Source organism: Neoarius graeffei, chromosome 6 (assembly GCF_027579695.1).
Source record: "Neoarius graeffei isolate fNeoGra1 chromosome 6, fNeoGra1.pri, whole genome shotgun sequence".
Classification (NCBI taxonomy): domain Eukaryota; kingdom Metazoa; phylum Chordata; class Actinopteri; order Siluriformes; family Ariidae; genus Neoarius; species Neoarius graeffei.
In genome coordinates, this window is record NC_083574.1 from 42,823,261 (window position 1) to 42,851,010 (window position 27,750).

General features: G+C 39.0%; 1 protein-coding gene across 4 annotated transcripts in view; it reads right to left on the minus strand.

The window, feature by feature from the left end:
* tmtc2b (transmembrane O-mannosyltransferase targeting cadherins 2b) overlaps window positions 1–27,750 on the minus strand; it is a 462,924-nt gene that overhangs the window by 122,222 nt on the left and 312,952 nt on the right. For 2 of the 4 annotated variants that reach the window (XM_060923686.1, XM_060923689.1), the window contains 3 exons: window positions 27,387–27,501; window positions 19,519–19,582; window positions 639–9,294 (listed from right to left, as the gene is read on the minus strand). In XM_060923686.1, coding sequence (XP_060779669.1) covers window positions 9,115–9,294; window positions 19,519–19,582; window positions 27,387–27,501 — 359 coding nt within the window. In that variant the 3' untranslated portion in view covers window positions 639–9,114. Of the gene's footprint in view, window positions 1–638; window positions 9,295–19,518; window positions 19,583–27,386; window positions 27,502–27,750 lie in introns of those variants that run through there. The other 2 variants (XM_060923687.1, XM_060923688.1) reach the window with 1 other exon arrangement.

Below are 27,750 nucleotides of genomic sequence, written 5' to 3' on the forward strand. Positions count from 1 at the left end.
AATGGCGGTCATGTTTACGAAGGTCACGTGACTGAAAAGGGTCTATAGAACCCCAAGCTGAAGCTCAGCACCAAATATCAAGCAGTTGTGATTTGTAATTGCTGAGAAAAAGGGTGTTTCAGATTGGATGGAAATACAGATGGACGGATAGAGGTAAAAAAACCAGTATAAACCCCCCCATTGCGGCTTCTGTATTCTCTGTTGTAATTTATCCAATCACATGCATTTATGTAAATTATCTAGCTGAAGGCAGCTCATCGATGCAAAACATAGCTACAGGGCTCCAGATATTATCTCAGAAAGGGAAGACCACTGATTTTTTTAATTTATTTTATTTAATTTAACCCTCTCTGGTTTGATTAACAAACTAATTAAATTTAAAACAGATGTGTTTCATCTGTTCCAAGCCAATAAGACAAAATAGGTGAAACAAAACACAAAAATGTAACCATAAAACTATTTAATACAGGTTAAGCATTAAAAAGAAACAGTCACCAGTCAGTCATGTTAAGTCCTTAACCAAACTTGTAAGCAAGAAATTTTATATCAGTGGCCCTTTGTGAAATCTGTCGACAAATAATAAATTCAAGGAAAACAAAAAACAAAATAAGAATCCAGCTCGTGACAAAACACAAAAGTCATATCTGGCACATACTTTATTTTATATTACAAAAGGGAAGAAAGGAAAGCTACAAATTGATAATTTATACAAATACAACACAGTTTAAAAAAAAAATAAACCTTTTGAAATTTAGTACACTCTCAGTGCTCAATAAAGCACTCTTCTGCAATGACCCACAGACTGAAATCCCTGAGGAAAGACAAACACACGCAAGACTCATGCCGAATGGGTTTCATTTTGTACACGTGAGAAAAGCGAGGGAAAGGATGGTGCACTCCTTTCGCACATAATGGTACAGCTGAATGGAGCTACATACAGGATGGTGAGAACACACAGTCACAGCCGTTTAAATCCAGCATGAGCTGAGATTCATGGAGGAGAAAAGGGCTGTGGTTAGGTCAGCTATAGGGAGAAGTACGACTGATTGTAAAATATATTTATGTTATTGAGATTTTAGTCGAACGCCCATATGAAAAAAAGATTGATTTAAGAGTAGGGCAGTTAACATGTTTTCTATTTTCACCCTACTATCATCAACTATTTGTTAACAAAAGTGGTTCCGAAAGAAAGAAAGAAAGAAAGAAAGAAAGAAAGAAAGAAAGAAAGAAAGAAAGAAAGAAAGAAAGAAAGAAAGAAAGAATCGATGGATGAACTTGTTACATGGTTTTACAACACAGTGCCAGCTGGTTTATTTTATCTTTTTTTTCCCCAAACAAGACACCACAATGGAAATAAATTAAGAATTAAAATCTGCTAAACATCCAATAATATGCCTTTCAGATATAATGAGCAAACTTAAACCATGATCCGAATATTCTTCATGATTGGAAATAAACAAGAGAAACTTGAGCTAGTGGCAGGGTTGACTACAGTACATGAAATTTAATTACAAGTAATATATTCGCACACAATATGTACAAATATTAACACCTGAATTAGAAACGAAGACAAAAAAAATGATAGAAAGAGAAGAGAACGTTAGGATTTAGTGATTTCTGGCTCAACGTTCTTTGCGAAATCCCCCCCCCCCCCAAAAAAAAAATGGCATATATTAGGTTTACTTTATACACTAAAATTCAGTATGAGTGATACAAAAATCACAAGAAATAATACACCAAGATGACATATAAACAATCCCTTCCAAACTTATGGCTGTGCATTGTTACATGAGTGCAATGTGGTTTATATTTGGTTAGGAGACTCTCAAAGCTTTGCATCTGACACACTTCTGAAGTTCAGCTACAGTTTTGCTGTAAAGCGAAGTGAAAGGCAATCAGAAAAACATGGTCATGGAGTAGCTCAAGTGCTTCCTGCTTCACACTGTTGCATCGGCAAATTCTTTTCCAACTGGCAGAGCTTGTAACTAAAAGTTTGGCTCAGAGAGGCAGCACAGGCTTTATTCTGGCAGAGCAGAGAAAAAACAAAAAAACGTCTTTAATCAGGGGATATTTATATACTTCTGTTCTGATGGAGGAACATAAAGCCTGGTGACAGCTTGGTAATTCATGGGCTGCAGGTGATGCTCCGAGTCTCATACATAGTCATCTTTAAACTGGAAGCCTGAAACATTTACATATAAATATATATTTCCAGTATTTGATCCTGGACCTCATTTATCAATCTGGATACAAAATAAACGTATTCATAAATCATTCCCAAGGGCATTTAGACAAGAAATTTGGCATTCATGAAAGTCCAGTTAGTTCAGAAAAAAAAGCAAAACAACCAAACCTGTTTGTGTCTTACGAGAGCTCTTTGTGCAAATTTACGGACAAGAACACTTCCCTCCAATGAGTCCAATGAGTTTCAAATCATACAACTGTTACTGCAATTTTGCATATGGAGTACACTGACAACTTTAAATGGCTTACTTCTGTCAACTGCACACACTAAAGGCCCGGTCCCACAACACTGATAACTGTACCTACACCTACATTACCGTTCAAAAGTTTGGGGTCACCCAGACAATTTTGTGTTTTCCATGAAAAGTCACACTTTTATTTCCCACCATAAGTTGTAAAATGAATAGAAAATATAGTCAAGCCATTTTTCTGGCCATTTTGAGCATTTAATCGACCCCACAAATGTGATGCTCCAGAAACTCAATCTGCTCAAAGGAAGGTCAGTTTTCTAGCTTCTCTAAAGAGCTCAACTGTTTTCAGCTGTGCTAACATGATTGTACAAGGGTTTTCTAATCATCCATTAGCCTTCTGAGGCAATGAGCAAACACATTGTACCATTAGAACACTGGAGTGAGAGTTGCTGGAAATGGGCCTCTATACACCTATGGAGATATTGCACCAAAAACCAGACATTTGCAGCTAGAATAGTCATTTACCACATTAGCAATGTATAGAGTGGATTTCTGATTAGTTTAAAGTGATCTTCACTGAAAAGAACAGTGCTTTTCTTTCAAAAATAAGGACATTTCAAAGTGACCCCAAACTTTTGAACGGTAGTGTATATTTACAGCTCTGACTATCCTTCTGCCTGAGTTTAGTTCCAGTCTGGAGCAGTCATACCACAACTATAATCCCCACGATAATATCGCTTGGTCCTGACATTCAGGGAAATAAATACATGCAGCTTAGGAATAGTCATGGAAGTTTTTTCCAAGTAGTAGCACATTATTCAGGGTCGTACTGTACAGCTTGGATTTCAAAACAACCCATGCACACACTCCAGTGGTTGACAAAATATGGATAGGTCACGAACTACAGAAATATAAAAATAAAAAAGGATACAAAATACAGAATGGTTACGGATTTTAATACGGATGCTAATAATTTACGGATTGGTCACGGATGTTTCAGTATATTAGAGATTAGTTATGGATTTCATACGGATGATGCATCATGGATAAAAAAAATTAAGAAGTCTAAAACAATTAAATGTTTGGACTGCCGAAGTTCATAATTAAAATATCTTACCAGCATTTATATGTTTACTTTATTAATTTACTATTGATATTTCACGGAAAATCACATATCCATGAATAAAAGATCCGTGCTTTGTATTATATTTTTTTATTTTCCGTCAATCTGTATTCCGTGACTTCATGATGCAACAAAGATGTACAAAGATGCCCGGGGAAAAATAGTACGTGCTCAGACAGCATTACATGTAAACAATTACCTGATTGGTCAGATAGATGTTTTATCGGATCAGGTCCAGGCCTGGAAAAATTGCTCCAGAAGCAATCTCAGTGATAACAATACGGATAAACCCAGGCCTGGGCTATAGGTATCGTTATCGGTCTGGTGTGACCACCAGTCACATAAACTATAGGGGACCAATTTATTTATACAGTAGTTGTAGTTATAGTTATTGATATTGTGGGACCAGGCCTTAATTGAGTGAACAAAATCTGAAACTTAATTTCAAACACGATCCAAAACTGATTAATAAATGAAGCCAAATGATACAAGCTATTTCATATGAGGGGGGAAAAGAAATGGCACCCTATAAAAGGAGGAAGTGTGTGTGTGTACATTGTAGAAAATGACGCGGTACGCGGTGGTCCGGATCACCGTATTTTCCATACAAAACGAGGGCATTAATTAATTATTTTTCCTGGATTGTGGTCCGGTTCACCGTATACTGTATTATATTACGATATAAATAAAAACTTACCAAAATCATACTGTGTTTGTCATTTAATACGAGTTTTTTTACAAAGTCGTACATCATTTGTTATTTTTTCTCAAACCGGAAGAGAAATGCATGCGTAAAACACACGCGCAATAAAAGATACCAGTTCTAACGCATGTAAAAAAGCGGGAGCTGCCACGAGGGAAGTGAAAAATAATTTTACCAACTTTCGTCATTATGTCTCAGGGTGGTTATGAACAGCTTCTAAGGAATAAGAAAAAATGTGCTAGAGACTACAAAGCAACAGAAGAAAGGGCAAAGGAAAGAATTTATTCTAAATTAGGGGAAGAAGTAGCTGAAAATTTAAAATTTATTTGTCTTCTGAACTTGGTGGTCCGGACCACACCTGAAAACGGCGTGGTCCGGACCACAACGGTAGTCCGGACCACCGCGTACCGCGTCAAATGTTCTGCAATGGCTGAGCTGCATTACTGGAATATTTAGCGCACACCATGCTTCGAAGGCGCTCATTTATTGTGAACTTTGCCTTTTATGGAGTCAACAAATGTAAATTAGCTCTGCCATTAATGCAAGTGGCAATTTATTGATTGGCATTTAACAACATATGCACGTGAGGATGAAGGAAAACTGCATTTCTGAAACATTTGTACATTTCAGTTTGGCCTGTACCAAAAGATTGATAAATGAGGCCCAATATTTGTTAAGTTTTTCTAGACAGATGAAGAAAAATTAACGAGAGACTGGGAAATTGTCCCAAATAAATAAAAATAAAACAAAATGACACAATCCAAATTAGTGAGGAATCTCATTTTCAGGTTGTGTTACTCATATGGCAGCAAAAGGCAGACTGTAGGTTTCAGCACATATATAGTAGATAAAGCTTTGGGTTGAAATAGTAAAAAATATGATTTGAATGAATTCCTATAAGGCCAAAGTGTAGCATTTTGTGTGTAAATCTTGTCCAGATTACATCCAAATTACTGCACTGTCCATCTATACATTTCTGTACAATGTTTACAGCTGATAAAACTCTGTTAGGCAAAAACACAGAGTCCAGTGATCCGAGAGTCGTTTAGCTCTGTGTCGATTATAGACGAAATTTCTTAGTTAGCAAAGAAATGAACAAAGAGCAAAGAAGCCATCTGTGCTACATTGCTTAAAAAAAAAAATCAAGCTACATTTAGCTTATTAACTTCAAGGGCGCATGTTGTTTTTGGTAACACAGTTCAAATGAATCCATCTGTATAGACGATCACCAGCCATGACACTAATATGCCTAAAATGCCACAAAAGAGCTTATTTCAGTATATGGACTTTTCTTATTACTATATGTTCAATATGGCAATTAATCATCTCTTGTCAGTGTCTTCAGAGCTTACTCATTGCCACCTGACAAATCATTTGACAAATATGTTTGCAGCTGAGTTTTATAAAATTAATGACCAAACATTGTGTGAAATATGACACTGGTTGGCTTGATCTGCACTGGAATTGTTCTCCATATGGAAGAAAGAGTAAAACAACAACAACAAAAAAAAACAAACAAACCTCCAACAACAACCAGATGATTGCTGCTCCTGAACAGCTAAACTGTGAAATGTTCAGCCTATAGAGGTTTTCGACCACGTGATACTGTTTATGCCACCATTTTGGAGGTCAAACAAAGCCACACTTATCAGCAAACAACGCTTGTAATATCCATCTTCTTCATCGCTTACTTTTATCATAGAATGCCTGATACGTGTTGTGCAGTTAGCTGCCACAACAGAAGAGGGGAAAAACCTGGATTAACGTTCCATAGGTTCCCGGCCGATCGACAGCGTCACGAAAAGTGGATTGTGGCGATCAGGCGAGAGAATTGGCAGCCCACCGAACACACGCGTTTGTGTGGCAAACATTTTGTCTCGGGTAACTTTTCCAAAAGTTTAAAGATATCGTATGCGAGATAAATGACAAATTATACATGTAGCCTAGCACCTAGCCTACACATAAGCCCTGTTAGGCAGTGTCTAGGTTTAACATACACGGTAGAGCCCTGCACTCCCGCGGGAGTCCCGCGGGACCCGACGCAAAGCAGTGCGGCGCGGGACAAATTTTGAAAGCTCATTGCGGGCGCGGGCGGGAGGGGGAGTGCACAATGCGGGAGTGGGCGGGAGAGGTGATAAGCTGCAGTCCCGCAAACTAAAAACGTGTTTAAAATAAAATTTATAAATTATTAATTTATGTCTATCATATACAATTTGTGCTGGATATTTTATTTGGCATTAATAAAAACATTTTAAGATGCCTAAATTTGCGGATGTGGTCTAATCTCGCGTACGTTTCCGATTCCTTTCCGCACATGTTTTTTCAGAGGGGACACACACACACACACACACACACACACACAATGCTAATGCACTACTGCCAATGCGCAATTTTAATATTTTTGCCTGTGTGTGTGTCTGTGTGTGCGTACATAAGTGTGTGTGTGTGCGTGCGTGTGCATAAGTGTGTGTATATATGTGTGTGTGTGTGTGTGTGTGTATAAAGTCTTATTATTTTTTGTTTTGTTCATACACTGACACTCTCATTCTCTCTCTTCTCTCTCTCACGCACTCATTTTATTTGTTCTTTCATTTGTTGTTTTTTCTCTTTTCTTCCTCAATGTCATAGTCTCGCTTTCTTCTTTTTCACTTTCAAACTTCTTTCTATTTATTTATTTTTTCTTATTCCTTTTTATTTTCTTCATTTCCTGTGTGTGTGTGAGAGAGAGAGAGAGAGAATAGCCTCAGTGTAATATGACACTCTGGCCAAACGCTGTCAGGGTTTTGCCCCAAGACTAATTCTCACCTTTGGATTTGTTTCACACACACACACACACACACACACACACACACACACACACACACACACACACACACACGGACAGATAGAGAAAGATTGAGAAAGAGAGATAGACAGACATACAGATAGACAGACAGACAGACAGAGAGATAGACAGACAGACAGAGATACAGACAGACAGACAGACAGACAGACAGACAGATAGATAGATAGATAGATGTAAAGCCTCAGCTGTGCATGCCGCCTGGCAACGCGCACCCTCGCTACGTGCGCTAGGTGAAGGATCGGTCAGTGGAGAGCTCAGCTAAGCTCAGCATGTTTAATTCCTCAAGCCAATGACTAGAACTTTCGTGAGAAATAACGTGAACGTCTGCATCATGAGGGATTTGCGGGCGGGAGCGGGACAAAATATGGCAGGCACGGGTGGGAGCGGGACTGAAAATCATAATTCTTTGCGGGAGCGGGACTGCACAATGCAGGAGCGGGACTGAAAATCATAATTCTTTGCGGGAGCGGGACTGCACAATGCGGGAGCGGGCGGGAGCGGGACTGAAAATTCTGTCCTGCGCAGACCTCTAATACACGGTGCCCTCAGGCGAGGCAGAGCCATGTTGTTGGGTGGGCTGTACTTTTTAGATGTGAATATGCAATGGACAAAACTCGAATTTGATACTAGACACATTAATTATTATGCGTTTTTCTATATGATTAATGTAACTCTCTCTCTCTCTCTCTCTCAACCTGGACACTATTTTTCTAACTGCAATGAATTTACTTTTATTTGGTATCACGTTGAAGTAGACTGTTATGGAATTTTTTTGCCACAAAATGTTGTTGGAAATCTTTGCATATGTTGTCATGGCAACCATTCAAACAATGCATGCTGTGAAAAGGGAAAATACATATTTTTTGACAAATCTTTAAAGTAGGTTTTTCTATTTAAATATTAAAAGTAGTAGCCTACTTCTTCTTAAAGTTATTCAATTTAGGTTTAGTAGCATATTGACAGTGTAATGTCGCTCGATAACCCACATGTTGGGCTAGCAGGAGTCGCCATTGTTGTGACCGCCAAAATGGCGCCATCTACTTGTCGAGATGGCAACGGTCACGTGGGTCGAAAACCTCTATTGTTAAGAAATTGTGTATTTGGATCCTGACGCGCACAAGTGGCTGGGATTCCAGAAGAGAATAAATCAGCCCTCCTTTCTGCAATGGAAGGATGGTCGTTACTGATGGTTATTGGCAGCCATTATTTGCCTCTTTCCGGAAGTTTAGTGCATCACTAGTCAACTGTGTGCAAGGGTTAGCTCATATATACAAATGAGAACAAGTTAACACTTTCCTTCATGCATGTTCAGCTGCCATGTGACGATGCAACAGCAGCAATGTGGGGAAAAAAAATCATGTCTTGGAGGAAGCATGTGTTAGCCTTTGCACTCTCTGGTTTGTAAGTGTAGTAAGGGGAATTGGCTAAGCAGTAGGAATTGGCAATGGTGCAACATTGGTTTGGGGGGGGAAAAAAAGGGAAAACATGGTTTAAAAAAAAAAAATTGGTGCACCATTATAGATGGCCAGAATTTCTTTGTTGACACATGATTCTTATGATCAGCATCAGGAAAGCTTCCTTAAAGATCAGATAATCTAATCATATAAATCAAGGAACCCAATGATATCAAAATCAAAAGCTTTGAGCATTTTCAGAGCACGAAATTCATTCCCTCCTAATTTTGCACTTCTTCATGACAAATGCAGCCCTACATATACCATGAGGCATCACTTATCTAATTAATAGCCAAAATATTGAAAAACTTCAAGTATGTACCAACAGCCCACTTCAACTTAAGTGTCCCTGTTGAGAACGCTGAGTCCTAAGTTCTTGCAGTTCTTGAGAAAGTTGCAGTTCGCAAGCAAACTCTCCAACGTACCATTTCAGGATCCCAGACCTACAAGGGAAACATCGCAGTCTCTCGAAATTCTTGCTGAACTGCTCAAGATATGGATCACGTCGCACGAGAAGGTATATTTCACACTGAACTCCACAGAGTGTGCTGGCGTCAAGGGGCCATTGTCCTCAGGCCTTGTTTCTCCATGATGTTCCACAGCTTGCGCAGGTTGGACTGGGTAATGGTATCGTCAGGTTTGAGCTGCAGGGCTCGCAGGTAATTGGCTTCAGCCTCCTGAAGTTTGCCGTTCAGATGAAGGATAGCACCAAGGTTCATCAGGGCTGCAGGGTACTGAAGGACAAAGAAAACAGGAGATCACACCAAATTCATAATTAATGGCTTCTACTTGTTTAGAAAGGACGTCTAAGGGCAAACTTCATAATGATCCATTTTCTCTACTTTGTTGTTATCGGACTGTGACTACACCACCGGCTTCACACTGGGCTTACTAGATTCTTAAGCAATTCGGTGTGTACAAGTGCAAAAATTCAGCCTAAGATGCTGTTATTTCACAGTCCATCATCCTTCTGGACACTCATCATCTACTTTCCTTGTGTCAAGGTCAGATGAATTATGTCCATCCATTTGCAGGTTTCAATGGGAACAATATGTCGAGTGCTGCGATTCTTCCAGGAGAAAGGGATTGAAGTAGGTAAATAGATCAAATGTATCTTGACATAATCTCTGCGTACTGTCGAAGGATTTTCAGGTCCCTATACGTTCATAAGAAAACACATTTACTACAGTGGCTGAAGCCAAAATAAAGGCAAGCCTGGCATGAGCAAAGTTCCCAGCTCACGCTGTGTCCAATATGTTAAAGCATTTAATTGCAAGTGAGTGATCGCGGTTTAATCTTAAACTCATTTCTGGAACCATTTCATGCTTCACTTGGTGTCTCTGAGGAAAGACGCCAGTATATTTCTGCAACACTCAGGAGACTTCGACCTCAAAGGTTAGTTTAGCAGACAATTTTCGGCACGCTGCCAGGCCTCAGACTTGCAATATGAAAGAAGGTGGTCATTTTGGTGGCGCATTAAGTAATAAATTACTCGGGTATGTGACCCTACAATAAGAGGTCAAACCACAAAAGGAGATCTAGGGACCAACTAAGTGTAGCTTTGGCATTAACTATTCACAGGCAACACATCAGACAGTCAACACATGTTCGAGAGAATTCACAGAGCACATGTATTTTTACACTTAGTCAACCATTTTACTGCCAAATTGCCTTCCTGTTTCTATCTCTGGGTGGGAGCAAATGTCTCATCACATTTACATTCCAGATTTAAAACAGTGGTATATCTGTCACTACATCTATTCATAACAGCTAATGATTTTATAATTATATAAAATATTATCTAAGTAGAACCAGTTAATTGTTGTGCTTAATTGTTATGTCTGCCAACGTTGTTGGAGGAGGTTATGTTTTCGTCTGTTTGTTTGTTTGTCTGTCTTTCTGTCCCCAACGTAACTCAAAAAGTAGTGAACTGATTTTGATGAAACTTTCAGCAAAAGTGAGACATGGGCCAAGGAACAATTGATTAGATTTTGATGCAAATCCAGATATGGATGTGGATCCAGGATTTTTTTTTTTACCTGTTCCCACCATAACTCAAAAACTAGTGAACAGATTTTGATGAAATTTGGAGTAAAGTTGGACGATGGGCCAAGGAACAACTGATTAGATTTTGATGCAAATCTGAATGTGGCTTGGGCTGTGTCCGAAATCACTCACTCATTCACTACCCTATTCACTATATAGGGAATTCTATATCCAGGACTATAGATAGTTTTCACATGACATCACAGAGTCGGGGATTCCCTGGTGGCGGCCATCTTGGAGGGCAAGCTTACCGTACGGGGCACTGAGCACACATTGTAGCGCGCGAGTTACATTCATTTATATATTATTTACATTTATTTAAAGCTAGCAATGGTGCAAACTTGTTGTATTTACGGCTGTCGTAATAGGTCAGATGATGACGTCAAGTGGAGCTTTTATGGAATTCCCACTGTACGGGAGCACGAAGGCGAGCAAACAAAGAAACTCAGCATACAAAGGAGAAATCTATGGCTTGCGAGAATCAACCGCAAGGATTATCAGCCTTCCAAACACAGCAAAGTCTGCTCCGATCATTTTATAAGTGGTAAGTTGTTTAAATAAACAATCAATTGTGTCTAAGTTTGTTTTTGGAAACCAAAACATCATGTGAACAATCTCTGGAGAATGCCTAACTGGAACCGCTGAGTGTACGTTTACATTGTAATGTACACTTAATATCGCTCGTTTGTCACGTTTCTATTTGAAACTTGTCACTTCACTCACGCAAGGGTCATTTTGGAAAAACATTTTAGGTCTATTCTGTAGTCCCGAGCGGTGTGCAGGACTGCGCAAATGTGCGCAGCTTCCCGATTTAAACTGTTTTTTTTCTCATCCTTATACTTCCTGTTTCATGAACTGTAACGGATTTGCTTATTTAGTAATTTTAATACAGAATTTACTTTGAAATTATAATCAGACACTCCAACGCCCCCCCCCCCCCCCAAAAAAAATCGGATCTGCGCGATTCAGGCGGCATCCGCCAAAAGGCGCGCTGTGAATATATAAAGTTGTATATATCAGACAGCCTTTAAAGTTTGATGAAGTCAGTTTCAGGCTTTGGAGCAGGCTTTGGCAGCCCTGCATAGTCACTTGAAAATGCATCTTTGTCCACTTCGTAGGGGTCAATTCCCCCAATCAAGGCCAGTTTGGCTGCATACCGTGAGATGTGTATCTATATACTTCTGTTTGCTTGATTTTGCCGACATTGATCTTTATTTTAGAAAACTGACTATATAACTTCATAAATCCGTCCGAGATAACGTAGCCGGTAGTTGCGATGGTCCGTTTTGTTTGCCCTCCAAGATGGCGACTGGGGGGTGTTCCCCGGAATGCTGTGACGTCAGTGAAAACTATCTATATAGTGAGCTCATTGGTAAAATGAAAAAACACTTTCGGACACTACTCCGCTGCGCCGTTATTTACGTCATTACTGTTGCACAATAAAACGTGCCAGATCAGTCGGCTGGTGGGTTTTCAAAATAATAAAATACATGCATGTATTTTTGTGATGAATACATATTATACTGAGCGCATTTCCTACATTAATCAATACAAAGTACTTTGTGTCTGCTGCATCTTTCAGTTATTTTAAATCAAGGCTGAATACTTTCTTCTTTGCCGCTGCCTTTTATTAAATCAAATTCGAGGCTTTTGATTAATTCCTCGCTGTGCACTGTAACTTTTATTCTGGTATTTTATTTGTCTTAAGGGTTGTTTTAATATCAGGGTACAATGTTTGTGTCACAGGGGTCCAAAATTCAAATTGATTCAAACTGGTTCTTGTACCAGTTTTTAAGTGAAGGACAAGTTAAAGAACAGATAGGCATGTGTAACAGTTTGTATTATAACAAGATTAAGTGTAGCTTTAAGCAGGGCTGGGAGAAACAAATGAAGTGATTCTCGGAGAGGACATTTTTTTTTGACAATTCAGAATCCACTACTTCCATAGTGCTTTTAAATATAAGGCTGTAAGCTTTGTGTTAGTTGTCTCTAATATTTATGTCCCAATATCTTGACCACATTTTAGGATGAAAATAATCATTTTAGATATGTTATTTTATATTGAAAAATTAGCTGTCTCGGAGAGGACTTTTTTTGACACAATTACATACTAATTTGATCAAAATAGTCTGAAAACTTACTGGCATTCAACATTAAAACTTAACTATGTTTCCAATGATATGGAACCAAATATGTGTTTTATGGTATAAAGAATGATTTAAGTGCATCCCTTTTGGAGCTACCTGTGGTCAAAAAAGCACTTTTTCTAAATGACACGAGTAATTTTGCTAAATATGACATATATTGCCATACATTCACCAAAAATAACGTTATCACCAAATTTTTTTTGCATGGTAAATAGAGCCATCACACGGCTACAATAAACAACCAAGTTTATTTAGTCAAGCCTTTTGATATTGAAGATAATAAGTGTTAAATGTGATTTTTAGCTTGCGTACCCTGATTGTAAAACAACCCTTATTCTTTTTTATCTTATTTTCTATTCTCTTACTATTTTTTATTGTATTTGAATGTCAGTTTATAATGTGTTTCTTCCTCCATTCATTCACTCTAACACACTTTTTTTTTTCTTTCAGCATGACTGCAATGCATGATGGTATATATTGCTTGGTTAGTGACCATCGGTTGTATACTACTTTTCACAGTGCATTGTGGGATACCATGAGTCCACTATATAGGGTGTAATAATTCTCACTATACATTCAGACAGCATGTACTACAAAATGGCGAACTCACTATATAGTCCACTGTGCAGTGAGTAGTGAGTGATTTCAGACACAGGGTTGGTGGAGGTATGCACTCCACCGAGTGCCCTTCTTGTTTAGAGTCATTTTCTTAATGAACAAAATGAATAAACCACAAAAAATGGTGATAACCTTGCTGCGCTCTTATCTAAAGCAGCCCTAAAAAATAGCCTTCGCGTGGATATGGCTCTTTGTGGGGAAAGCAATGCCTTTAACAACGAATCACAATGAAATAACGTTCAATTCAGGTCTATTCCTCTGAAGACGAGACACTGTCAGAAAGAGTGATGGTCACGCTCACAGCAACACGCTGGTACCTCAGAATGAAAAACCTGATTGATGTGCTTTCAACATAGCTCCATCAAAGGTTCAAACGACTGTCTCCGTTCACCCACACACCCCTCCTTAATCCCCTCCGTCCACCCTGCCATTCTCCATCCTCCTAAAAGCATGCACAGACAACAGCAGCTCCAGATGTGGGGAGGATCAGATGACCTCTACAGACCAGCTGCTGAAGACACAAAATCAGCTGGAAAGCAGAGATGAGCAGGTAACCCAGGGCTATGAGACTGGAGGGTTTCAATGGAATGTTCCATCTCTAACAAAAAACGGTTTGTATTGTGTGTGTGTGTGTGTGTGTGTGTGTGTGTGTGTGTGTGTGTGTGTGAGAGAGAGAGAGAGAGAGAGAGAGAGAGAGAGAGAGGAATCCTCTATTACTGTACCTTAAACTCATGTTTGAATTGGCAACTCATTACTTCCTGTAAGTCACATGAAACATTATACCATAACGCTGTTACTGAATTTGATTGGCCAGAAGGTTTCACAGCAGGCCAACTGTAATCCAAATCTTAAGTTCTTACACATAACTCTTTCTAGAGCAACAGCTAAGGGATGACGCTCTATATAATCTAAGGCTAATAATAATGATGAACAGATTAAAAGAGTCTGTCCTGTAATAATTGTTTATATTTATGGAAGAGTCTCCAGTGACAGCACTTTATAAAATTCAGTACAGTTCCTACTAATGGATGATTTTTCAGGGCAGAGAACTTTGTGCTTTCTGGTTTCTCAAGAACATGACAAGCTGTGTTTTACTTACTAACGTCAAGCAAGAAAGGAACAAAAATGAGAAGCTGGTGAGGGAAAGACTGCTTATAGCTGCTTTATCATACAACCCTGATTCCAAAAAAGTTGGGACAAAGTACAAATTGTAAATAAAAACGGAATGCAATAATTTACAAATCTCAAACACTGATATTGTATTCACAATAGAACATAGACAACATATCAAATGTCGAAAGTGAGACATTTTGAAATTTCATGCCAAATATTGGCTCATTTGAAATTTCATGACAGCAACACATCTCAAAAAAGTTGGGGCAGGGGACATAAGAGGCTGGAAAAGTTAAAGGTACAAAAAAGGAACAGCTGGAGGACCAAATTGCAACTCATTAGGTCAATTGGCAATAGGTCATTAACATGACTGGGTATAAAAAGAGCATCTTGGAGTGGCAGCGGCTCTCAGAAGTAAAGATGGGAAGAGGTTCACCAATCCCCCTAATTCTGCGCCGACAAATAGTGGATCAATATCAGAAAGGAGTTGGACAGTGTAAAATTGCAAAGAGTTTGAACATATCATCATCTACAGTGCATAATATCATCAAAAGATTCAGAGAATCTGGAAGAATCTCTGTGCGTAAGGGTCAAGGCCAGAAAACCATACTGGGTGCCCGTGATCTTCGGGCCCTTAGACGGCACTGCATCACATACAGGCATGCTTCTGTATTGGAAATCACAAAATGGGCTCAGGAATATTTCCAGAGAACATTATCTGTGAACACAATTCACCGTGCCATCCGCCGTTGCCAGCTAAAACTCTATAGTTCAAAGAAGAAGTCGCATCTAAACATGATCCAGAAGCGCAGACGTCTTCTCTGGGCCAAGGCTCATTTAAAATGGACTGTGGCAAAGTGGAAAACTGTTCTGTGGTCAGGCGAATCAAAATTTGAAGTTCTTTATGGAAATCAGGGACGCCGTGTCATTCGGACTAAAGAGGAGAAGGACGACCCAAGTTGTTATCAGCGCTCAGTTCAGAAGCCTGCATCTCTGATGGTATGGGGTTGCATTAGTGCGTGTGGCATGGGCAGCTTACACATCTGGAAAGACACCATCAATGCTGAAAGGTATATCCAGGTTCTAGAGCAACATATGCTCCCATCCAGACGACGTCTCTTTCAGGGAAGACCTTGCATTTTCCAACATGACAATGCCAAACCACATACTGCATCAATTACAGCATCATGGCTGCGTAGAAGAAGGGTCCGGGTACTGAACTGGCCAGCCTGCAGTCCAGATCTTTCACCCATAGAAAACATTTGGCGCATCATAAAACGGAAGATACGACAAAAAAGACCTAAGACAGTTGAGCAACTAGAATCCTACATTAGACAAGAATGGGTTAACATTCCTATCCCTAAACTTGAGCAACTTGTCTCCTCAGTCCCCAGACGTTTACAGACTGTTGTAAAGAGAAAAGGGGATGTCTCACAGTGGTAAACATGGCCTTGTCCCAACTTTTTTGAGATGTGTTGTTGTCATGAAATTTAAAATCACTAATTTTTTCTCTTTAAATGATACATTTTCTCAGTTTAAACATTTGATATGTCATCTATGTTCTGTTCTGAATAAAATATGGAATTTTGAAACTTCCACATCATTGCATTCCGTTTTTATTTACAATTTGTACTTTGTCCCAACTTTTTTGGAATCGGGGTTGTAAGTAATAATAGGACATAAACTGATTATAACAACTGGAGAACAATTTGTTCTTTAATTTTTGTTGACAAATAGCTGGAGAAGGGAAACACTTTGGGACATACTGTTAGAAGAAATCAATTAACATCAGAATGATTATTTTCTATAATAGCACATCCAGTCATGTTTAATCATTACTTCACTTATAAACAAGATCAACTGTGAGCTCCTGCTCACTTATGCATCCCCCCGCTCTCACTTATATCAGAATGCAAGCAATCGAAGGAATAGGACACTTATTATGAATGTTGACTTCAACAAATAATTAACCCTGAAACAAGTAAGTAAAAAGCTGTGTTCTCCCCAGGGATTTCAAATAGCGTCCTGGTAAACTGTCATTCTGAAACAGCATTTTGCTCCTTGAAATAGCGTCAAAATCCACCCTATGTGTTTCGTAAATACATTCAGTCGGTAAACAGGAAGTCGATGTCCAACAGACCTGAAAACGGTACACACAGTATAGAACCCCAAGTTGAAGCTCGATACCAAATATCAAGCAGTTGTGATTTGTAGTTGCTGAGAAAAATGTAATGAAACTTTTGTAAATCCATGCTATATGTTTTGTAAATACATTCAGTCGGTAAACAGGAAGTCAATGCGGGACAAACCTGAAAACAGTATACACGGTATAGAACCCCAAGCTGAAGTTTGGTACCAAGTACCAAGTGGCTATGATTTGTGGTTGCTTAGAAAAGGGATGTTTTGGATGGATGGAAATACAGACGTACAGACAGAGGTAAATAAACCAGTATACTCCCCTCCATTTATAATACTACATGTGCATATAGGTAGTGAACTCAGCAGTTATATGGCAATATTAGCATCTTATTAGTGCCTTAATTAGGGGTCCCCCCCTTTTTTAATACTTAGTGTTACCTGATCCTGTACTGTTTCTAGAAATACATATAATCAATCTTTAAATGTTAACTGTTAATGTAATGTAATATTCTTAATTTTTTTTAAATATGAAATCAAGATAGGACTGGGGGGCGGCACGGTGGTGTAGTGGTTAGCACTGTCGCCTCACAGCAAGAAAGTCGGGGTTCGAGCCCCGTGGCCGGCGAGGGCCTTTCTGTGTGGAGTTTGCATGTTCTCCCCGTGTCCACGTGAGTTTCCTCCGGGTGCTCCGGTTTCCCCCACAGTCCAAAGACATGCAGGTTAGGTTAACTGGTGACTCTAAATTGACCGTAGGTGTGAATGTGAGTGTGAATGGTTGTCTGTGTCTATGTGTCAGCCCTGTGATGACCTGGCGACTTGTCCAGGCTGTACCCCGCCTTTCGCCCGTAGTCAGCTGGGATAGGCTCCAGCTCGCCTGCGACCCTGTAGAACAGGATAAAGCAGCTAGAGATAATGAGATGAGATGAAGATATGACTAGTGCATGGGCTGGTCATTTATGAAACAATTTTATCCAAAACTGACCAGTTTCTTGCCTGGTCCAAGGAAAATAATATTAACTGCAACCCATCAAAATGTAAAGAGTTTATTTTTCGCAAGAAGGGCTACGGCCAAGATCTATCTCCTGTTCATAACATTCCAGAGTGTGTAGAATTGCCTATTCTTGGAAGTTTCAAGGAAATTGTAAATACACTGAGCATGCACAGGCTAAATTAACCAAGGAAAATAAATGTTTGTATGTAATTAGGTGACTCAGAAAGGAAGATTTTTCACAGGTAGAGGGAGAATTTTGAATACTTTAGTTTTACATAATATTTTGTATGGACTCTATTTATGGCGCTTCAGACTCCGATCTTACACAAATTCAGAATATTTTAGACAGATGTTATAAAAGGAAATATAGCTCAGATAAAGTAAATATTCGTAATCTTTTAGAGAAAGTGGATGTTAATATTTTTAAGAAATGTAATTTAGACCTGTCCCAGCTGTTACACGCAATTACACTGAAAAGGAAAGAAACATCACATAACCTAAAGAAAAGCAGTAGCCATCACCCTCAAATAAATTCCAAAAGATTTAAGACTTGGGCGGCACGGTGGTGTAGTGGTTAGCACTGTCACCTCACAGCAAGAAAGTCCTGGGTTCGAGCCCAGCGAGGGCCTTTCTGTGCGGAGTTCGCATGTTGTCTGCGTGGGTTTCCTCTGGGTGCTCCGGTTTCCCCCAAAGGCATGCAGGTTCGGCTAATTGGTGTCTCTAAATTGACCGTAGGTGTGAATGGTTGTGTCTCTTTATGTGTCAGCCCTGCGATGATCTGGCGACTTGTCCAGGGTGTACCCCACCTCTCGCCCATAGCCAGCTGGGATAGGCTCTAGCTTGCCTGCGACCCTGTAGAACAGGATAAACGGCTACAGATAATAGATGGATGGAAGATTTAAGAATTCTGATGTAAATAGACTCATTTTCAAATGTAGACTGCCTTTCAGATTTTTCAAGTGTAGGTCATAAAAAGAATTTTCCCGACACCCAATTATTTTTGTTTAGTGGACCGAAAGCTACTGAATTCGAATCACAGACTTCCAATTTTATTCGTTTTTTTAAACAGAACAATTAATGAATTTAGGGCCACATGGCCCTAAATTCTCCGCTATTTTTTCCTGCTTCACCATGACCCAATTCAAGATACTACGTCATGCACCACGTGGTGGGCTTTCCCTGTTCGCACAAGGCATTGTGAGATACAAATTTGAAACAGGAGAGAAAAATGGAGGACGTGAGTGCGCGAATGAAACGTGAAAGACCGACTACAGTAACGGAACGCGAGAAGAAAAGACGTTATGTTGCGAAGGAAAGGAAACGCAGGACCAAACTAATAAATATCGGCGGTCAGCGAGCACCTCCGTGTGATCAGCTGTTCGTTTAGCGACAGAATGATGTAACTGTCAGTGCACGCTCAAAGGTAAACCTGCGCATGCGCACACGGACTTCCTCTGTCTGCTTGACTGCACGAAGTGAGCGATTTCATACAAATTATTTGCTCGGGAATCGCCTCAAATGAAATAACTTCCCAGCCACAGAATGGCCTGGTGTTTTTGAGATATTACAGAAATAAACATATATCACAATGACTAAATTTCAGAGGGAACTAAATTTCACCGGTTTTATGAAATCAAAAGGCCGTCTAGCTTTAAATATAAATTGCAAATTGGATATTTTTAGCATTTTTTCTCATTTTTTTTGCACTTTGTCTATATTTTAATGTTTTTTAGCTGTTTAATGTTTGTAACTTAAGATATGCTTTTATCTTAAGAAATAAAGATTATTATTATTATTAAAATATGTGCTGTCAGTCAAAATCACTCTGTAGAAAGCCACATGTACCGTACGTGACTGTTTAATGTACTGTAAGGAACAGTAGAGTGCCATGGTTTGCTACTCACATCAGGTCTCAGGGCAGCTGCTTGTTTGTAGTACTTCTCCGCTGCGTCATTGAGGCTGGCTTGTCTGAAAGAGCATAAACACTAAATCAGCATGGGGCAGATTTATCAAAGTCTTGGCACTGGCTTCTACAGCATCTCTTAGTATAGAATGTCACCCACATGGCATTGTCTTCATGATGTAGTAGATGATCTACATTGGTTTGGAAAATAAAACCCCACTCTAACCAAATATGGCTTCAAATTTGCACAATGACTAAAAAAAGTACAGCGAAACCAACAGTGAAGAAAAACAACAACATTTCGGTCCATCCCAGAAGGCTGGTGTCTATAGAAGGGACAATAAAAGTGCAAGGCAGGAGTCTTTTCCATATGCTCATCGCTTATAAAACCTACTACCTTTGGATCTTTCTACTAGCCCTCAAGTCCCCTGAAACCTTTCTTTTTTGCATTTATTAATTTTCCAAAACAGTTTTACAGCATACAGCTGCTTGTACTTTCTGGTAGCAAACGTTTTATTGTTGTTTAGAGACTAGGAACAGAGAGGGACTGATGGCTGCAGTAGTCTTGGTCATTATAATAACGAAAGAGGCGGCTGACTGATTTGTTTTAATGCAAAACGTGGCTCAACCAAAGCTTGCATTCAAGCTTCCTAGATTTATTCAACTTGTCTTCAAAATGCAAAGCCAAACACCAATCTGACATTTCTAATACAAGAGGTCGAGAGGGACATGCGGATTTGGATTCTTTGGGGTGGAAAAAAGCAAAACCCTTGAAACAACTTGTTAAAGGTATAAGTGCAGAGTCATGATGTGGAACTGATACGTGTTGGGACCTCATTTAACGAAAACCCCTCAATATGTGCTCTTAGGTTTCAGAAAATAAAGGCAAAAAAAGTGCTGAAATGCAGAACTTTATGTGCAGGGATGTCACACATCACCTCCATGCACCAAGTTTGGACCAAGATATCCATCATTCTGTCTCTGGTTGGTGAAAGACTGCAAATATAGGTCGCAATGTTTCAGCGGTTTATTTCATGAAGAATCATCTGTGGTGAAGTAGGCTGGCGTGTCCTCAGACCTGAACTTCGGCAGCAACATTTCTCAAAACTAAAAAAGGCTAGGGGTGGACCGGGAACAAAAAAAAAAAAAAAGCTTGGCAATTTGCTTTAAAGTGGACATTACATTTGTCCAAAATTACTCAAATAAAAGTACAAAATGTTGCGTAAAAATCTTACTCATTTACTTTTAAACAAATACTAAGTAGTTAAAGGGGAACTGAAGTCATTTTTAAACTTGCTTTATTTCTTAATTAACGTGTTATTCAATTACGTTTTCGGTTTTATTAACCTTATATCATGACCCGTATTGGCATATTATATTACACTTATCGGCCTTTTCGGTTTTTAGCCATGTTGAATGTAGTTCGTTTGGTCCACGGCAGGCGTCGCTTATCCGCGCGATCTTCACGAGACTTGTGCGAGACTTCAAACGTGAAGTGTCAGCGCCGCCATTTTGAAAACTGTTTACACAGCGGCCAGATCGCCATATCACTCCAATTTAGATTAATTTCGAGATTTGCCAGCTTCATCAGTGATGGAGATTATTCCATACGACTTCGAACCCATGTGGAGTAGAGAAGAGTTGGAAAGACGACAGGATAAGGACGAGTCCGTCGCTCTGGTATTTACATCATTACCATACATGTCAACCTATACGGAATGTCCGTATTTTATACGGATTTGATTCAATAAACGTAGTATACGGGGGTATAAATAAAGTTATACAGATTCTTTAAAAAAACTTCAATATTTATTTAGAGCTATAATCAATTCCCACGATGATAAAAGAGCGCATAACATTTACAAACGTACTGTACACCACAGACAGCCAGTAAAGAGTCTTATGAAATCGCGCGTTATCTTGTGGTAGCGAGACTTCATTCCACTTTTGATCATGTGCACACCGCATTGCGAGAATCCCGCCAACCGTGAAGTCATAGACATATAAACATAGACGCCGCCTTCTGCGTAGAATCATACGTCATCCTCGCTGCCATATTGGATGTGGCAAAGTGGAGATTCTTCAACTGTCTCTGGTATAGCGTCTAGACAGTAGCCGAGAATAAAGATGCCTCATTCATGTGCTGCATTTAACTGTACCAACAGGTTTACCGTCCAAACGAGGTCACATGGGATTACCTTTCACAGGTGAGACTGGAAAAATACTTTTCATTGTATTTGGTCATTATAACGTAATTTTACGAACAGATTTTCCTGACTTTGTGGCTAATATGAAGTCTCGTGCATAATAGCCGCTCGGTGAAACCTGTCTCCAAACAACGAAGTATTTCCTTCGTAACTACGCTGATAAGACTTTGTGTTTTTGTCAAACATTGGAGCTTTGTATTCATTCTGAAGGTTTATTGTTATTAACATTGAATAAAAAGTAACTGGGATATATCAATTTTAATTATCATTCACATTTTAGGTAAATTATTTTAATTTGTATCTTGTACGGATTTTATAAGGGAAATACGGATTTTGGAGGTTGGTTATACAGGTTTGATTGACCAAAGGTTGACATGTATGCATTACTGTCACACAATTAAAACATGCCAGATCAGGCGGCTGGTGGGTTTTCAAAATAATAAATACATGCATGTATTTTTGTGATAAATACATATTATACTAAGCGTATTTCCCACATAATCCTCACTAAGATTTCGGACAGCACTACAAAATGGCGTCCCCACTATATAGTGCCATATATAGCGAGTAGGGAGCAATTTCGCACACGGGGAAAACTTCTGGCTTGATTACGTCAGCATTCAAAGGAGGGCGCACGTGACTTTTGACAACGTTGGCAGATGTTAGTCACTTTGATTTCCACTGTACGTTTTACTTCCGTCCTACGATGTCTCGCACAGGTCTCAACGAATCTCGTTTACGGCCATTGCTTTGACATATGGACTGATATATTACAGAGCATATTTCAAACACTCATAACTTGCTACAGCAGTGACAAAAGAGCTATCAAAACTGCATTCCGATATTTAATAAAATGAGAAATAGAATTTTGATTAAAAAAAATTTGCCTTCAGTTCTCCTTTAAAGGTGAAACACATCTATTCTGTATAGGATACTTCTTTCATAAAGCATTGAGTTGATTGCCAAATTTTCTTGTGCGAAATGATTTTAACGCAAGGCTCGAAATGAGAATTCGTCAGGTTGCACTTGTGCTCATATTTCAGAAAACGCTAGCTAGTCATTTTTCACCAAAAGGTTTTCTTTTCCTGTGCTTTCTCTTCATCACTGTCTAGTTCAGTGTTTCTCAAACACTGGGCGGCGGCCCATTAGTGGGCTGTGAAGTGCCATGTAGTGGGCCACAATTTTTTTTTTCCAAGTTGAAGCTAATTTTTTGCTGGGTTGCATCTGACGTCACATCCACCTCATTAGATATACAAGACATGAAGTGGTGGTCAGCTGAGCTCACTGTTCACAAAGCGTTACTATCACTGGGGTGCCTTGCTAGTCATTAAAATGCCCTACGCTTGCGTTGTTTTGTGCTGTTCAAATCAAACAAACTGTGAAACTGATAAGTTTTTTTCCGGGTTCCATGTGAAGTGATAGTGTGAAAGGACAAAGGATTTTACCAAAAGATGATGAGAAAGGTGGCTCTTGAACCTTTCGCTGTGATGGAAGGGAGCCGAGTCGAAGAACGCTCGAGTTTACAGCGATCACTTCGTGAAAAGTTTGTAAATTCGTCTGATTTATTTTGTTTGGATTCACAAATCATGTTTCTCACCAATTTCTGTTATTTCATGATGTTTTGAAGCTCAGGAGACGCTTAAATCCTCATGTGTATTTGTTTACCGTTTGATCATGGTGGCCATATTGTAAACTATCGCGTATATCATACGTGTAACACCCAGGTCTTTAAAGATGTTTCTGTGGATCTTTATGAACGGTTTACCCGTAAGAGAAGAGCAAAGAGGATTGAGAATCGAGCGGCTGTGGTTTGTTTACGCCTGATACTAAAACTTGTAGCATCCCAGCAACCATCACGAAGAAAACAAAGAGCCCAGAAATTCCTCCTTACCCGGGCATAAACAATACAGGATTTATCTTGTAGTGTCCTGATCCGCAGATCTTTAACCCAGCCACATATAAAAAGTTGTATGCCTCCATGCTCTTCCAGGTTTTCATCTGTGTGTCCGTGTAGAACGATGTCTGCAGCACCAGGTAGTTTGAGATGTCGGGGAACTCAACAGATGGCTCATTTCCCAACTCATAGAAAAAAATCCTTCTTTGTTAGTGTGTAAGGCTCTAATCCAGGGGTGTCCAAACTGATCCATAAAGGGCCATGTGGCTGCAGGTTTTCATTCCAGCCATGCAGCAGCACACCTCATTTGGCTTATTCAATCAACTGACACACCCACCCTTTAATCAAGGGTGGGTGTGGCTGCAAGTATTTGACTGTGTGAAGACAGTTCAGTTGACTGAATGAGCCAAGTCAGGTGTGCTGTTGCAATGGCTGGAATGAAAACCTGCAGCCACACGGCCCTTTATGGATCAGTTTGGACACCCCTGCTCTAATCCCATTGAGTGGTTTCTATATCCACTTCTTTTGAGTGGACTTCTTGGTTTTAATAACTTGCTTGTTTGCTGAACACAAACATGGCAATAAGTTCTTGTGTTAATGGACCAGACTCCACTTTTGGATCATTAATCCCTTTTGACTGAGAATGCCCTGCATGCATGGTTTTATGTTGGCTTCTGGTACATCCATACAGTTTTAAATACAACACCTACAATTAAAAACAGCTTGTTTATATTGCATTTATTTAATTCCTGGGCTCCCATCTGTAACAGGGAGTGATGTTGTATCTCATTAATACAGTTTACAATAGATTATTAGATTCTAATAGAACAGATAAGCCAAAATAATTGGGGCTCTTTTTTTTAATGGGCCCCGACTCGTTACAAGTATGAATAGGTGGGCCTTAGAGTAGAAAAGGTTGAGAACCCCTGGTCTAGTTTACATGCATCAACAAACATGAAATTAAGAATCAAAAATTAATACACTGAACCAATCAAAGTTTTTTGAACAATTTTTCCTGATGGCCAGTCAGCCTCTGCGTCTACGTAGCTAAATTATGACCAAATCTACAGTCTTGGGTCTCCACTACTAAAATCCTACTCCTCCCATAGCTATTCACAAAAAAAAGACATGAGAAACTCAACAATACTTTGAACTATAAATAGAATAGGGTTGATTGTTATATTAGAACTAACTTAGTATATGGTATATATTTATTTATGGGGATAGTTTATATATTCATATTTACAGGGATAGGTATGTAGTAGATATTTATTTTTGTAATTATATATTTATATAGATATTTATGAAGTGTATATATGGTATGTAGTATATATTTATTTTTGTAATTATATATTTATATAGATATTTATGAAGTGTATATACAGTATGTAGTATATATTTATTTTTGCAATTATATATTTATATAGATATTTATGAAGTGTATATATGGTATATAGCATATATTTTTTTGTAATTATATATTTATATAGAGATTTATGAAGTGTATATACGGTATGTAGTATATATTTATTTTTGTAATTATATATTTATATAGATATTTATGAAGTGTATATACGGTATGTAGTATATATTTATTTTTGTAATTATATATTTATATAGATATTTATGAAGTGTATATACGGTATGTAGTATATATTTATTTTTGTAATTATATATTTATATAAATATTTATGAAGTGTATATACGGTATATAGCATATATATATTTTTGTAATTATATATTTATATAGATATTTATGAAGTGTATATATGGTATGTAGTATATATTTATTTTTGTAATTATATATTTATGTAGATATTCATGAAGTGTATGTATGGTATATATTTTTATAGGAGTATTAATGTAGTTTGGATTTCGGGGTAGTTAAAAAGGGGTGGGAAATTAAAAAAGTATTGTACTTCTTCCCGCTCCCTTTTCGAACAATATGCAGTGTTTTGTAATGTCTTAACTCTTTATGTTATTTTATTTATTTTTTTTATTTATCGTTTTCTTTCTTTTGTATGTACAAATAGTTACATACATTTTTTATACATGTTCGAAATAAAAAATAAATAAATAAATTCAAATTCAAAAACTAGATTGATCTATTCATAGAAGAGAGTAGTAAAATTCCACGCTACATTTCTGACAAGAAAACAAGCCAGACAAATGTTAAAACTTAAAATATACTAGGATGGTTAATGTGGGTTTAGTATTTAAGCCTGTCTATGTGTAATCCACAAGATATCTTTTACTTTGCAATCCCTACCTCCGTGATGAGTCCAAGCCTGCGTTATTTTCACATTTACATACGCACAATGAAATGTGGCCTTGGTCCTTTGCCACACCATAGTACCACCAGTGGGAAAGTGGTCTCCCATAAAAGTGGGATTAAAATGAGTAAATATTTGAGAGATGGGACTGGGTTTGCTCTCAAGACCGCAGCTACAAAATGAGAATAAACACTACAATGAAGAGTGATTAAAGGTAGAGCAGCAGGAAGTGAAGTATGTTTATACATGGACCTCCATGAACTGGTTCTCTCATTTTTTTCTGTCAGTTATTGCCTTGCCACAACGCCAAGCCTTCTGTTTATGAGACGGCACTTTAGGTTTAAAAAAAAGCGAACGGGTGTGGCTATGGGTCACATGACTAGACCACTGTGAGGCATTGGACTGGCCCTGGAAATACTATCTGTAAACTGCTGACCGAGCTCGTCATGCATGGCAGAACACTGATCCAAATAAAAATCAAGCATGCTAATTGTTCATTGGACCTAAAAACAACTCTTTACAAGTCTGAATAAAATACATCCCCCTGCAATCCAAAAGTCCAGTGTATTCTGTTGAGCGTGCCAGAAATTAAGCCTTGCCAAGGTTTCGAATATCCAGTGTTTGTTTGAAGACGACTGAGGAAATGGATAGTAAGGAAGCAAACTTGTCAGAGGAGGGTCTCGGAGAGAAATAAACGAGAGCTGGACATTTGAAGCCTCCTTCAATCTCTCTCCACCCTCTTGCTCGTCACTCCCCCAAGCTGAGATCCTTCCATGTGTTCTTCCAAAGCAAACATCTAAAAAAACATGCGCCCTGAATAAGCATGACCACGTGCCAGGAGGACAGTAGGAGGTAAAGCTGAAGACTGCCATTAACAGCCAAACCCATGTACACCATTGCCTGAAGACCTGACACGAACTACAGCCCTTTGGTGCTTTAAAACACTGTAGTACTTAATATTGAGTGCAACAAAAAAGCCTGTTACTACATGAGAAATACAGACCATGGAATGATTTTGCATGTCTCGGATGCCTTTAGGCTGGAATGGAAGCCTTAATAGGTAATGACACTCGCAAGCTTGAACCCTGACTGCGCCACAGCTATCCATGGCCAGGAATCAAGAGAGCAAAACTGACTGTGCTGTCTGGGTTGGAGGGATGTCATTACTCTCTCCGCCGTCAATCACAGGGACACTATAGCTAATAATGGACTCCTGTGAGCTTGTGTGTACAGAGTGTGATGTAGCATGAACAGCACTTCAAAAACATACACAGTTTGACTTCACATCTCTTGGAGGAGGCATGTGTCTGCCCTCACCTTCCCTGACTGGTAGCTGCTGTATGGTGATTGAAAGGTTATTAGTGGGTGGGAATTTGCGAGACCATCTTGAGGAGAAAATGGGGGCGTAAAAAAAAAAGAAGAAATGATACACTTTGATTCTTGAGACTCATCAATTCATGGAAAGCTGAGAACAAATCTCAGCTTGGAGTCTTACCTGAGCATATGCGCCGCACTGAAAACCACATCAAACTCCTCGCCGTCAAGCTGAGCGGCCTTCTGTGCCATCTCGGCAGCTTCCAAGAGGCGGGACTCCTCCAGCAAAAACTGACCTGAGGCAGAAAATGACAGAGTGAAAGGAAGTCACGTGGTGTTTCGTTTCAAAGGGCGAGTGCTAAACTGCGAACCACTTCCTCTGATTCGGAGACATGGATCTGTTTCAGTCCCTGCCAGTTACTGAGTTTAAATCAAGATAATCAGTTTGCTTTAAAATTCTAATAGCCATGTGGGAATATGGGTGCTTTCACATGTGCAGCGTTTAAGCTGTTTGAATCTGACCCTGGTGAAAACGATTCTGAATC